The 14,246-nt window shown below is 47.6% G+C and overlaps 1 protein-coding gene across 2 annotated transcripts in view; it reads left to right on the forward strand.

Annotated features, from left to right (window-relative positions):
• NIT1 (nitrilase 1) overlaps window positions 1-14,246 on the forward strand; it is a 58,255-nt gene that overhangs the window by 19,321 nt on the left and 24,688 nt on the right. The window contains exons 2-3 of one of the 2 annotated variants that reach the window (XM_085639912.1): window positions 5,729-5,833; window positions 13,885-14,136. In XM_085639912.1, coding sequence (XP_085496038.1) covers window positions 5,729-5,833; window positions 13,885-14,136 — 357 coding nt within the window. The remainder of the gene's footprint in view (window positions 1-5,728; window positions 5,834-13,884; window positions 14,137-14,246) is intronic. The other variant, XM_085639913.1, reaches the window with a different exon arrangement.

Consider the following 14,246-nt stretch of genomic DNA (forward strand, 5'->3'; position numbering starts at 1 on the left):
GGGTGATGCCCTGGTGTTCCAGCCATGTCCAGAGGCGCAGGGCCTCCTGACAAAGGGTCCACGACCCCACCCCGCCCTGTTTATTGCAATACCACATGGCGGTGGTGTTGTCTGTGAACACCTGCACGACACTTCCCCGGACAGAGGGAAGGAAGGCTTTCAAAGCAAGTCGGATCGCTCTCAGCTCCAACAAGTTGATGTGGAAGCGAGACTCCGCCGGAGACCAGAGGCCTCTGATCTCCGCCTCTCCCATATGGCCACCCCATCCCAGGAGGGATGCATCCGTCACTACGACATGCTCCGGCAGGGGTAGGGAGAGGCTCTTGCCCGTGACCCAATCGCGGTCTGTGAGCCACCACTGCAACTGCTGTGCAGTTCCCTCCGAGATCAAGACATGGTCGGACAGGTTGCCGTGATGCTGGGCCCACTGAAACCTCAGGTCCCACTGCAGAGCCCGCAGGCGCCGCCTGGCGTGATGCACTAGTAGGATGCAGGAGGCCATCAGCCCCAGAAGCCGCAACACTAGCCTGACCGAAACCCAGGATAGAGGCCGAAAGATGGGAATCAGGGCCTGTATATCCCGGACCCGCTGTTCCGGTGGATAAACCCGGAACTGCGCCGAATCGAGAACCGCTCTGATGAAGAGGAGCTTCTGAGAGGGGCTCAAGTGTGACTTCGGCACGTTGATGGAAAACCCCAGCAAATGCAGGAGATCCGCCGTAGTCTGGAGGTGGGAGACGACAGTCTGGGGCGAGCCCACCTTCAACAACCAGTCGTTGAGATAGGGGAAGACTGGAACCCCTGATCTGTGCAGATGAGCTGCGACCACCGCCATCACTTTTGTGAACACCCGAGGGGCACTGGTAAGGCCGAAGGGGAGCACGGTGAGCTGAAAGTGCTCCTGACCCAACGTGAACAGCAGGTAACGCCGGTGGGCCGGCAGGACGGGGATGTGGAAATATGCGCCCTGCAAGTCCAACGCTACCATCCAGTCTCCAGGGTCGAGGGCAGCTAGAACCTGAGCCAAAGTCAACATTTTGAACCGTTCCTTCCGGAGGATGGCATTGACGTTCCTGAGGTCCAAGATAGGGCATAGGCCCCCTTTGCCCTTCTTGGGAACCAGAAAGTAGTGGGAATAACAACCACGACCTACTTCTGGGCTCGGAACGCGCTCGACGGCCTCTTTGGCCAAGAGGGCCGAAACTTCCTCTTGCAGAAGATTCAAATGATCCTCCGAGATACGATGGTGCTGCGGTGGCATGGCTGGAGGGGTCGTCTCGAAGGGGAGGGAGTAGCCCCGTCGGACGATTTGCAGCACCCACCTGTCCGAAGTAATGGTACGCCAGTGGAGCAGGTGATGGCGAACCCGGCCTCCCACTGGCGAGGAATGGGCCTGAAAGCTCGGATTAGGAAGGCTTTGAGGCGGATGCTGCCGGGGTGGATGTGGACTGACCGCGTTGTCCTCCAGTACCGCCTCGGCAGAAACCACGTCCGCGACCGCGTGCAGGCTGGTTCTGCGGCCGGTGGCTAGGCGGACGTGAGGAGGTGCCCCTTCCTTGGCCACGAAAGGAGCGAAAAGCGGAAGGTTGTGGCCGCGGGGCCGAGAGGCCCAAGGACTTGGCCGTAGTCCGGGAGTCCTTGAAGCGAGCCAGCGCACTGTCCGCTTTCTCACCAAAAAGGCGAGTGCCATCAAAAGGCATGTCCATGAGAGTGCTCTGGACATCCCCTGAAAAGGACGTGGACTGCAGCCAGGCGTGACGTTGAAGCACCACCGTGGTAGAAATTGCCCTACCCAGCGAGTCCGTAGTGTCGAGTCCACATCGGATTTCATGGCGCGCTGCATCTCTCCCATCGGCCAGAGCTGAGGAAAGCCGTGCCCGAGCCTCCTCAGGGCACAGGGGCAGCACGTCCTCCACCGTATCCCACAGAGAGTGGGAATAACGGTCCAAGAGACAGGCAGTGTTCAAAGACCGCAGGCCCAAACTGAGCGAAGAGAACAGCTTCATACCGAACTGTTCCAGTCTCTTGGAATCCCTGTCCGGAGGAGCGGACGGGAAGGAGGATTGGGAGGTAGAGGCCTGGATAACCAGACTCTCGGGGGTGGGGTGTTGGGACAGAAAACCGGGATCGCCCGGAGCAGGGCGGTGGCGCCTGGCAACGTTCCTATCCACAGAAGGGACTGTGGAGGGCTTGGACCAGGTGCCCTGCAGAACGTCAATGAGGGCCTCATTGAATTACAGCAGAGGTTCAGTGGAACTTGCTGCAGACTGAAGCACCTCAGTGAGGATGTTAGTCCGCACAGCCACAGCAGGCAGCTCAAGCCCAAGGGCCGCGGCCGCCTTGCGCAGCACCACAGAAAAAGCTGCACCCTCCTCCGAAGCCACAGTCGGAGGAGAGATGAATCCAGTGTCCGGTGAGGTATCCAAACCACTGGCCTCCCCCAGTTCATCTGCCCAGTCCTGAGAAAGTTGACCCTGTAGGGCCAAAGGGTCCACGGACCCCTCCCAGTCGCCCCCGTCATCCGATTCCTGGTAAACAGGAGGAATGATCGGAGCCGGACGATAGACAAAATGTGTCTCTAGCGGCGTCGGATGCGGCGTTGAGCGGCGCCGCGCCGGCCTCGGGTCCGGACAGGGGCTGAACCGGGGATCGACGTCGACCGTAGTCGGCGTCGGAGGTGGCACCGGTGTCGACGCCGGCGGAGGAGGCGTGACGAGGTCGACGGGGGCCCAGGCCTGGGCCCCTCGGGGACCTGCGGCGTCGGGGCCGGAGCCGCCGGCGCGCAAGGTCGCCCAGTCGAGTCCGCGGGGCCTGAAGGCGCGCCAGCGGGCGTCGACGGCGGGGCCAGGCTCCTCATGGCCGAGAGGAAGGCTCTGACCTCCGCCGGCGTCGCGTCAGTCCCAGGGACCGGCGGGTATGGGGACGTGCGCGGCCCCTGCAGCTCCGGCGGAGCCGCGGGGGTGGAACCACCCTGACCCTCGGCCGAGTCGCGCGACCGGCGAGGGGAGTCCGAAGAGCGGTGTCGCCTCTTGGACTTCTTGGAGCGCTTCGACTTACCCGAAGACTTCGAGCCAGACGAGCGACGTTGTCGAGTGCGGCTCCGCGACCGATCCATGGACCTACTCCTGGACCGGGATCGAGAGGCCGAGTGGCGAAGCTCGAGAAGCTTACGGGACCGCTCCCGCCTAGCTTTCGAGGTCAGGGCCATACAATCGGAACACGACTCCGCGTCGTGGTCGAGCCCCAAACAGTACAGGCACCGGCGGTGATGATCGGACACCGACATCAGTCGGTGACAGTCGTCGCAGGCCTTGAAACCAGGCATCCTACCGGCACCAGAGTCGAGAAAGTGACCAAAAAGAGTCAAAATATTTAGTCAAAAAATTACTAAAGGGGTAGCTCTCCCGGATCGGCGCTTACTGGCGCGGAAAAAAGAAGAACTGACGTCGGCGCGCGAGGACGGTGTCTAAGTACTCCGACAACTTCATTCCGGCGCACGACGCCAACGACGGACGCGGAGCCGCAGACGACGCCTAGCGACGCGCAAGGGGTATTGCTACAAAAATCTTCCGGATCCAGTCTGACGCCTGGGGATATTCTAAGGTGAGGAATCTAACTAACGTGTTTCTTTCAGATGGTGAAAGACTTGAAAAACATACAGAATATTATGTTTTTAGCCACACCTATGACCCCACTCCCATGTTCAGACTCTCAAGACCCTCCAGCCTTGCCCCCAAAACATGACTGAAGTCAACAGCAGCAGCAAACTAATCTAAACAGAAGTCAGTTTTTGCTAAAATAGAAGCATCTGTTTTCATGTTGTTAAAAATAAAACCCTTTTTAGAAAATCAGTTTGAAAAAAGATTAAGGGACACTTCATCCCCTGGAATTAAATAAACATCCTACTTGGACCTTACAGTTCATCATGAATGATTGTAAATGGTATGTTTTAACCCCTTGAGTGCCCCGCCCTTTCCCCCGCCTGTGCCGGCCCTTTCATTAGCGGGCGGGGTCCATGACGAGATAGTCTCGTCATGGGCACAGCGCAACCGCGCTCCATGACGAGACTATCTCGTCATGGGCACAGAAGGGGTTAATTTGGATGAATGAGTCCATGAACTATAGTATGGTTCTCCTCGGATCCCTTTCAGTAAAGTTGCATTCCATGCATTACAGCCATTATACTCAGGACACTGGAATTATGCGGCCACTGCGATTTTAGCATAATTATAGATTTGCTACATAATCCATGATTTGCCACATAATCGGCAGATTTCCCCCCCCCCCAAAGTTAATAAAAAGCAGTGACGCATGTTTCGCGCAGTAGAAGGCCCCTTGCGAAGTTGGACTGGTCACCTTTTTGTTGCCTATTGCTATACCCCACTAATGATCATACCTAACTCCTATTAATTTAGTCTACCACAAAGAAGCAGAAATAAATGTATACAACGTTTTCCGGAGAACAAATGACTAATCCCAAGAATCAATCAATCAATCAATCAAAAATTGCTTTATTCGGTTAAAATCCCAAGAATCAATAAAAATCAATAACCACTGTATTTACCACTAACCTTGGGTCCAGAGTAGCGTGCTGCTCTCTGTGAAATCTCCAATGCCTTGTCCAGATAAATAAGTGGTATATAAATGCATTTACAATACGTTGTATATCTGAGGGAGATCCCCATGACCTGCTGCTACCCATCACAGCTAGGAGCTCTGCTTCTGTTATGGGTCTAAAGTCCATGAAAATGGTTTCATGTGGCTAAGGTTCTGCCTAGATAGACAAGAATTTCAGTCATTACTAATCTAAGTGCATTTTTTGCATATTTTATTCAAAGAATATTGAGAGAATACTTATATTCAGCTTACGTGAAGGGAAGCAGGTGCTTCAGCCTCAATCAACTTCTGTGATTCTCTGACTCTCGGGAAATGATCTTCCATCAAGTTATGACTGCGAGGAAGGTTTTGTTGTAATCAGTTCTGTACATGATTTCAGGGTGGCTAGTAATTTGGTAACTAAATTATTCAATTGACACAGGAACATGTCTCTGGTGTCTAATAAATTTCTTCAGGCATATGGAGAAGCTTTCTATGTGACTAACTTAAAGGGCCTCTGCAGTCGTGGTGAGGGTCCTGCTGTTCTGACAGGGGTCCTGCACTCGTGGCAGGACCTCTGTATTGCAGTCACCCATTGCGGAGGTCCCGCCACAAGTGCACCCTCCCCTAACATGGCTCCGTGGCCTCTACCACAAGTGTGGAGGTCCTTTGTGAATCGGCCCCAGAGAATATAAATCTGAGTCTATGGGCTTCAGAGCATTTTCCTGGGGTTGTTGCATCACTCCCCATCACTCCCCTCCCAGCATTGTGATCCAAAAATTCTTAATCCAAGGGCGAAAGTTATCACTGATTCCACCCTAGTACTTTTCAGAGGCAGCCCATGCTTCCAGAGGACGACATCGTGGAATAAGCCATGCACTGGAAGTCATTGGCGAAATATACAGTATGCATAAAAACTGCTAGAATTATTTGAAACTGTTTTTTCTATTGTTTATAAAAAAATACTCTGGAGTTGCTTCTGTTTTTTTCAGGTACATTTCTCTTCTGAAAACGAACTCCAATAAATGCTTGTGTTTAGTCAAGGGAGTTATTTATTTATCTGTAGATAGTTCTGTCAAAGTGACGTAACAGTCTGATAGAAATTGATGTAAAACTGCTTTCGGTTTTTTAGGACAGGATTATTTATACAGAAGCCGGCACAGATTTTGCACAAGATCCTTCTGCGAGCCACACGAGGACCATTGACAAAAGTTGTCTTTGACATACCTCCCTACAGGTACCATTACACATAGGCTTTTTGTGCTCTTAGTATTTTATTAGTAAATATAAGGGGAAGAGACAGTAGTGAATAACACTTGAAAAGACCAGTTATTAAGTTACTGTTGTTTTAGAGATGGTGATTAATGCCCTGCAGCAGGTAGATAATACATTTTGTTGTTGATATAAGAACATCCTTATTTCATTCCCATTTTGCTCTAATTGGAGACATACACGTTCTCCCAAAACCTTTTTTTATTTCGATGTTCAGTATTTATATTGTGCTTAGAACAAAAGTCTAATGTTGTTGAGAAGTTATTCAGTTAATTCTAAAATAACATTTTTCTTTAGTTTTCTTTGACAAAAAAATGAAATAATTTATTGAAATATTGTTATATGGGAGATAGTTTTGAAAAGACTATCACTTTTACATTAAAGTATCAGCCATTCAAGCTTCCATCGGCAAAATAAGGGGAACAAACAGAATGTGGGATTACTTCTTTTGACGTTTTGCTTTTTTATAAAGTTCAGTTCAATAGACAATTGACAGTTTTATGTTTGGAATTTAAGCTTGTGTTCTTAATTTGTGTATGAGCATGAATACTATCTTGCCACATTCTCTTTCAGCATCCTTTCTAAGAGCAGGACAAGGACAGTGTGAGACAGTGCCTTTTTTGCATGGTTAGCCCCTCACTTTTTTGCCTGGTTTTAATGTGGTTTCAAATGTAGTGCACTGGGTTCTGACAACCAGGGCCAGTGCTTCTTCCCAAAAAACAAATCCCTAATTGGTACTTGTGCCCCCTATAAGTCCCTAGTAAGTGGTACACTGAGTGCCTAGGGCCTGAGAGCTGAAGGCCATGCCACTGCCTTTGCAGTTTGCATACCTCTGTGAGGGAGAAAATGATAAAGTTGACATGGCATCCTCCTGGATGCCATGCCAACTATCACTGCCTCAAGGCATAGGTAAGTCGCCTCTCTAGCAGGCCTCCCAGCGGCAGGGTGCGCAATACTACAGTTGAGGGCATATCTCTGTGAGCAGATATGTCTCTACAATATTTGGGTCAATTTCCTATTATTGTAAGTGGCAATGAAGCCATAGAGAGTACATGAGCTGGAAACTCGACAACTTGAGTTCCACAGCACCATGTTGGCTTCACTGAACACAGGAGTGTTAGGTACCAAACTATTCCTTTCAATAAATCCCCACTGATGCCAGTGTGGGATTTATTGTACCATGTAACCAGAGTCCAACTCAGAGGTGCCCCCCGAAAACCTGCAAACCCTGGTATGGTCTTTGACCGTCTGTTGGCAGCCAGCCACCACCAGACATGTTTCTAGTACCCCTGGGTAGAGAACCTCTGCTCTCTGGGACCAGAAACAATGCACATCTTGGGCAAAGGTGCCATGCCTCCTCCCCCAGGATGGACCAGTGCTCGAAGAGGGGAGCTTCAAAGGTCTTCCGCCTTTACAATGTGACCCCTAGCCTCTCCTGCTAGCAGCAGATGGCAGCCCCTAGTTTACACCCCCACGTTAGGCAGCAAAACCGGCGGGAAAACTTCAAAAGAATAGGAGGTGTGCCTACCTCTGCCAACACCACCACTAAGGTGGGGGAGACAAGGTGAAGCACAACTTTCAGTCCCTGCCATCTTGAAGATGGCGAGACCCCTCCAGTCAGGGCTAAGTCTATGCACCTCTCCCACAGGAGGGTGACATAATAGAGGGTGTAGTCACCCCAGGTAAGGTGCCCATTGGCCCTACCTGCTACTCCCATAAAACGCCTTCTAAATGTAGTATTTAGGTTTCCCCCCTCAGACCTGGAACTCAGATCTGCGACGGCCTCAGAAGAAAGAAGGCGACAACTCTGCTGGCCCCAGCCCTACCGACCCATCTCTAGATTCTGCGGACCTGCGACCTGTCTTGCAGCCAGCGACCTCTGAAACCCATGGGAGGACTGCTGCCTTCGAAAAAGACTCCAATCTCCCATGGACAACTGACCTGTCCTGAAGAAAGCTACTCTAAGGACTCCGGAACCAGGCGGATCTGTGTCTCCAGTCCACTCTGCACCCAACGCCCACAGCCCGCATCTGAGTGGCTCACCTGTGCAGTGAAGTCTCCCAGGCAATCCTGACGTTGTGTCCAACAGTGGCTGACCTCAGTGGCAGTCCTCTCCTGCCTGCCACGATGGTGCCTGCAGTGTGAATCCAGAGGATCCCCTGACCGCGATCTGATCCAGTAAGAATTTTCCAGTGTTGAAAGGCACCCCTGCACCGAAGCCCCTGGGCCTTGGTCAGCTGAACCGACAGGGCCCCTACGACCCCCTACATCCCAACTTACCTCTTCTGTCAGTGGTCTTCTCTTGCAACCTCCGCGGCCAAGCCTGCAGCATCTTTGCCGAAAGAAGAATCTCTATGGGAAAGCATTGAACCCTGCACCCGGCCACCTATGTGCCTCTGGTGGTGTAAGTTTGGTGCTGATTTTTGGCCCCCCCATGCTTAACTTAACCCCCCAAAGTGTGGCTCATGCAATCGATCTACTTAACTGCAAGCAGTGTGGCTCCAGGCACCCTCTGTCTCCATTGGAAAGCATTGGGTCGAACTCCGATTTTGACCTCTGCACCTGGCCGCCCCGTGCCGCTGATGGTGCAGTTTTGGTGCTGACCTGACCCCTGGCCATTGCTTACTTTTAGCTCCGAAGACTGAGATTCTAAGAGTTAATACTTACCTGTTTAACCGCAATATTGATTTCCCAATAGGATAACATTGGACTGTTTTGAAAAGTTTCTAAATGTCGATTTTTCAAAGTGAAAAGTATTTTTAATTTAAAATGTACTTACCTTATTACGAAGACCTTGGTCTTAAAATGAAATACAAAGTATGTTTTTCTAAAATTGGTCTGGGTCTCCTTCTTGATTCGTGTGTCCATTATTGATAACTGTTGAGCAATAAATGTCTTCCACACCTCTTTGTTAGGCCTGGGGCTGCTTGCCCACACTACCACTAATAGAGCACTTTGGGTTATACATTAAACTTCTGGGGAACCCCTGGACTCTGTCAATGGTAATACCACCTAGTTGTAATACCATATACAAAGCCAGCTTCCTACAGACAGATTTGGCTTTAGCTTAGACTTAATCACCTACACGTGAAAGGCTGCCTGTGTGCTAAACTGTTAACTGATGCAAACTCTAAATCAAGGCCCCATCAACAGTTATTCAAAATTGCCATATGAATTATACATTGCTTCACTTCTTTGTTCTAGTGGACTCCTATGCAGCACCATATTGTTATTGTCAGGGAGGGTTACTGGTAGTTTTCACATCCCATAAAATCCCACGCCTCAGGATTAGCAATTTATCTGGTGTCAGGGTTTAAAAAACCCGCTCACACTGCGAGCCAGATTTATTTAGGGAGAGCTATTTGTAGGTCCTACTCGCCCTTTCTGGCAAGTAGGAAGACAAACCGACTTTTGACCTCTGTCTCTGAAAGCAGATAAAATGTGACAAGATAGCTAGATTTAAAGGCATCTTTATTTCTCACAAAGTGAATGAGCTAAATAAATGCCTTTAAATCTTGTTAACTTGTCACATTTGCTCACAGAGGTCAAGTGCATTACAGTTAGGTCAAGTAGATTTAACAAATTTTTTTTTTCCGAGCTCTGGGTGTAATAACAGCATCTTTTATACGTTCTTCTCCAGTAATGGTCATGAAGATTTGGTGCTAATCGCACTAAAAATATGCATGTCCTGGTAACCTTTTAGACCAGCCGAACTTTAATTGGGCTGTGAATTGAACACACAAGGTAACAACCAGGTGTGATAAAATCCACACTACTTATAATTCAGACCCCTCCACAAACAGGCATCAGAATTTTTCAGCCCATTTGTAACCTGTGTCTAAGTGCTCCAGTTGTAAGTCATTTAGAAATAAACAGTACGGTAAAGTGGTCAAACTGAATATTGAGGCTGATCCTTTTAGGCGACCATTAGGTGAATGATGTCACAATGGGTCCAACGTTATAGAAAGCTCATTGATGATGATTATTAGAGATTTAGGGCTGTGTAAAGTTAACAGTGTTTTCCATATACCGGATACCCCTTTCACCCCTTAACTGCTGTTCTCCCTAATCCCCATTGCTGAGCCTTTTTATGACTATTCAGGGTGAGTCGTGCTTAGCCCTCCATAACTTTTTTCTACATAAGATATCAATGCCAAATTTGCATCTTTTTTTCCAAACGTCCTGGGGATTCGAAAGGTACACAGGGTTTGTGGATTCCTCTGGTGGGGACCAAGAAAATAGGCAAATATAGCTACATTTTGAAATGTTTAAAAAAATAAAATTGGGAAAAAGTGCTCCAGATAAGAGTCTGGTTTTTGTCCTAAAATGGCATCAACAAAAAGGTTGCTGTGCTAAAGTCATCTTCCCAGCTTTAAGGAATATGGGCAGCTGAATCAAAAAAACTAGTTTTAGCATTTTTCAAAGCGGTCGTCCATTTTGCCTTTGAACCTGCTTTGTTTGTTTTAGAAACCAATGGGAATCACATGGGTTATCCAGGAAAGTTATACTTTTCTGAATAGTAGACAAAATCCCAAATTCAGCATATGAAGATCACTCAAAGTTTTCCAAAATAAACTGTTAAAATAAAGAAATATTGAGAATGAGTAGGAAAAAACTGTCATTTATGAGAACGTTTTCACCTGTAACGTTTTGCCGTGATGGCTGATTTACAAAAGCTATATACCATTATGTCCGCTTGACCCATCTGGTTGTGGGCATACATAGGGTTTGTGGGTTCTCCAAGAACCCGAGGTACCCATAGCCAACAACTAAGCTGCACCATTCAATGGTTTTTCTTTGTGTACCAAGTGTAGACCAATTCATTTGGTGAAATGTGGTATCAAGGAATCCTATGTATTTTCGAAAATGGCACAAAAATTGAGTTTAGGAGCATTGGTTATATGTACATCTCTGAATTTGCGAGTACCCTTACCAGCATGAGATTCAGAGGGTATTTTTCAAAATGTCTTCTTTCTTATACACTGGCTTACATTTGCAAGACACATATGGAATAAAATCCAATAGTTAATTAGGAATGTTCTACTATTCTATGCACCCACAGGTCTACCGATAAAAATGGTACTTCACTTGTATTGGTAGGCCTGCAACAGAAACGGAGCAAAACGGATCCTTTTTTGTCCAGCGTGGGTAGCTGTGGATTTTGGGCCCTAACGCAGGAGGCACCTACGGAAACCTAGCAAATCTGAACATTTTTGAAAAGTAGACACCTATGGGATTCAGGGTGGGGTGACCTGTGTGGCTCTCACCCGATTTTCTTCATCCAGAATCATGCAAACCTCAAACTTTGACTAAACAAAATGTTCCTCACATTTGTGTAATAGAAAGTTCTGTAATGTGCGTGGAGGCACAAACTTCCTAGCATTCAGCCACGTCTCCCAATAAAAATGGTACCTCACTTGTGTGGGTAGGCCCAGTGTCTGCAATGGGAAACAGGCCAAATGCAACATGGACCTATTTTTACAATGTTGGCAGCGGTGGATTTATTTTTTGCCCTACCTCAGCAAGCTCCTAGGGAAACCTAGCAAACTTGTACATGTTTGAAAACTAGACATCCAGGGGTACGTGACTTGCATGGCTGTCACTAAGTAATTTTACCCAGAAGCCAATGCAAACCTCTGTTTGGTTAAAACACACATTCTCTCACATTTCTGTGATAGAAAGCTCTGAAATCTGTGGGGAGCCACCCTTTCCTGCCACCCAGATTTCTCCCAAGTTTCCAGATAACAATTCTACCTCATTTTCTTGGGTAGTCCTAGTGCCCGTGACAGAACAGGCCACCAAATGCAACAAAGACACATCACATTTTTACATTGAAAACAAACCTAGTGTTTAGAGTGGGGTCCTTCCCTGTATACATTCTCAAGTTGTATACTTAGCCTGTAGAGCTCTCACACAACATGTAAAACTTGATGCTATAGCAAGCTGTTTTGCTCGCAATGTACTGTCTGACTAGCAGCTACCCAATGTATAGGATCAATGACTCATCAGTGGTATATTCTTTCCAGGAGTATAAATGTCTGGAAACCTGGCAGACAAGTGTTCCACGACAGGCTGAATTTTTAACATTCTGTTATGGTCTGTATGGTCTTGGGGCAATGCATCAGAATTATCATTGAAATGAATATACGCTGCAATAGCAAAAAACAATCTCTGCTATTCTACAGTGAAAATATGGGTGTGACCCAAACAGTTGTAGTAGAGCAGTAGGACTGCAAGCTTGGTTTCTGCACTAACCCAATTTTGAGTGTAAGGCCAAAAAATGTCTTCAACTTCTCAAGTAAAGTAGGAGTCAACTGGAGCGCCTAAGAATGAGCCCCTAGAGTGTCCATGTTCCCTCAGAAATTGATCTGCATGCAGATTTGTTTGCTTCACAATTTGCTCAAGGAACTCAACATACAAAAAGAGATGGACGTAGTCGATTGGCTGTTTTGACTTCACATCCAGCGTCGCAATTGAATGGTGCATTTTCGGGCTGCACTAAACTGGGCAGCAGCCAATACATCACAATGTCTGTGCTGGTGATTGCACTGCCTGCTGTCTTGGTTGGTCTGCCCTGCTATGGTTGCTCTGCTGCAGACTGTGCTTGCAAAGGGACATCATGACTACCATCATCGTGTCCCTCAGAATTTCTGGAAGACGATTGTCTCAGACCTGATTCACAAAGAGCCTCTGCACTCGTGGCCAAGGCTCCTCAGTCGGGGTGGGATTTCCGCATTCGTGATGTTTCCCATTGCGGGGATCCTGCCATGAGGGCAGAGATCCCTCAATGGCTGAGGAGCCTCCACCACGAGTACGGAGGCTCTTTGTGAATCGATGACTCCGTATCTGATCCTGTCTCAGAGCTGTCCTCTAAAAGCCACGTTAGGCCCTGCGCTGCAGTCATCCCCGAGCCGTCATCTATGCTGACTGGATAAAAACTTTCTCCTAAAACAGTGTCTTACGTAGAAGGCATAAGTACTGTTCTAAATCAGTCGTTGGATGTTTGCGAAGGAGAGATGTGTGCAAAAGTAAGTAAACAAAAAATGTCATATCTTTTTTTGGTGAAGCTGCAACATACCTGAACATACCCACTTCCACAGCATTCTTCTGTAATGGTTTATGCAAAACTTAGTTGTTTGGGGATAAGCTGGGCCATTGACAGTATAAAAGTAATTTTCCGAAGCGACAAATCTACCTTTGATCTCAAGAAGCACCCATTCACATAGTAGGCCCTGCAACTTTGTGCGCAGGCGTGCTCCTTGTGAAAAAATAGTGTAATCTCCAGGGTCACTGGAAATATGCATTAGGAGAGCACATTTGTAAACAGGGTAGTACTGTCTGGTTGAACACTTCACCTTATTAGTACCAGGCAGAAATAAGCAGCTGAAAGATGACCAGTCAACATTTGCCCTGGCCCTTCCTCTGTATGCAAACACATGTTGCCACATTGTTCCCTTTGCGCAAGATCATTTTATCATCTGCAGATGTTAGATTATGTGACATATATATATATTGCATATGCCACATAATCTAACGTCTGCTGCATAATTTGAAGGTGGTAAAACGTTCTTGCGCAAAGGGATCAGTGTGGCAACACATGATTGCACACAGTGGAAGGGAGATATATATATCTATATATATATATGTTTGATCAAGTTTTAGTTCAAGGTGGCAGAATCCTCTAACTTTGAGATTTGCCTGTTTAAAACATTTTTCAGATTTCTAGGGGCTTATTTAATGCATCACCCTCAAAATATTTTCTTTACACCAGAGTAGGAGTGGAATTCTTTTATAAGGCTGCGTTGCAAACAGTGGGTCAGCATTTTCTAATATAGATGTTGTCACAGTGAAGGCACCGGGGAATAGAAATTCCATGATACCAGAGAGCATGAATCTTCAGGATTGTATCAAAGGCAAACATGGTGCTGTGCTTGTAGCAGACTTTGCGGACATAAGGAATAAAATGAACCCAGTTTATCTTGTTCTTTAATCGCTGAATATTTTATCAATGAATAGGATCAGCAGCATGTCCAGCACAGCCAGTCCGGCCAAACCCCTCATAGCTGTGTGTCAGATGACATCCACCTCTGACAAGGAGCAGAATTTTGCTACCTGCTCACAACTGATCCGCGAAGCTGGTCATCGCGGTGCCAGCATGGTTTTTCTGCCAGAGAACTTTGATTATGTTGGAAGAAGCACTGAAGAGACCCTGAACCAGGCTGAAACCTTAGAAGGTGACCTCATGCAGAGATACTCCAACCTAGCCAGGTACATATCAAGTGTCTTTGTGCAGCTACAGAAAATGTATTGATTTACTTATTGTGAAAGCATGAGAAAATTAGCAACATTTGTTTATGATTTTCCTGGTTTCTTGCTCA

The sequence above is a fragment of the Triturus cristatus genome, chromosome 12 (genome assembly GCF_964204655.1).
Source record: "Triturus cristatus chromosome 12, aTriCri1.1, whole genome shotgun sequence".
NCBI lineage: Eukaryota > Metazoa > Chordata > Amphibia > Caudata > Salamandridae > Triturus > Triturus cristatus.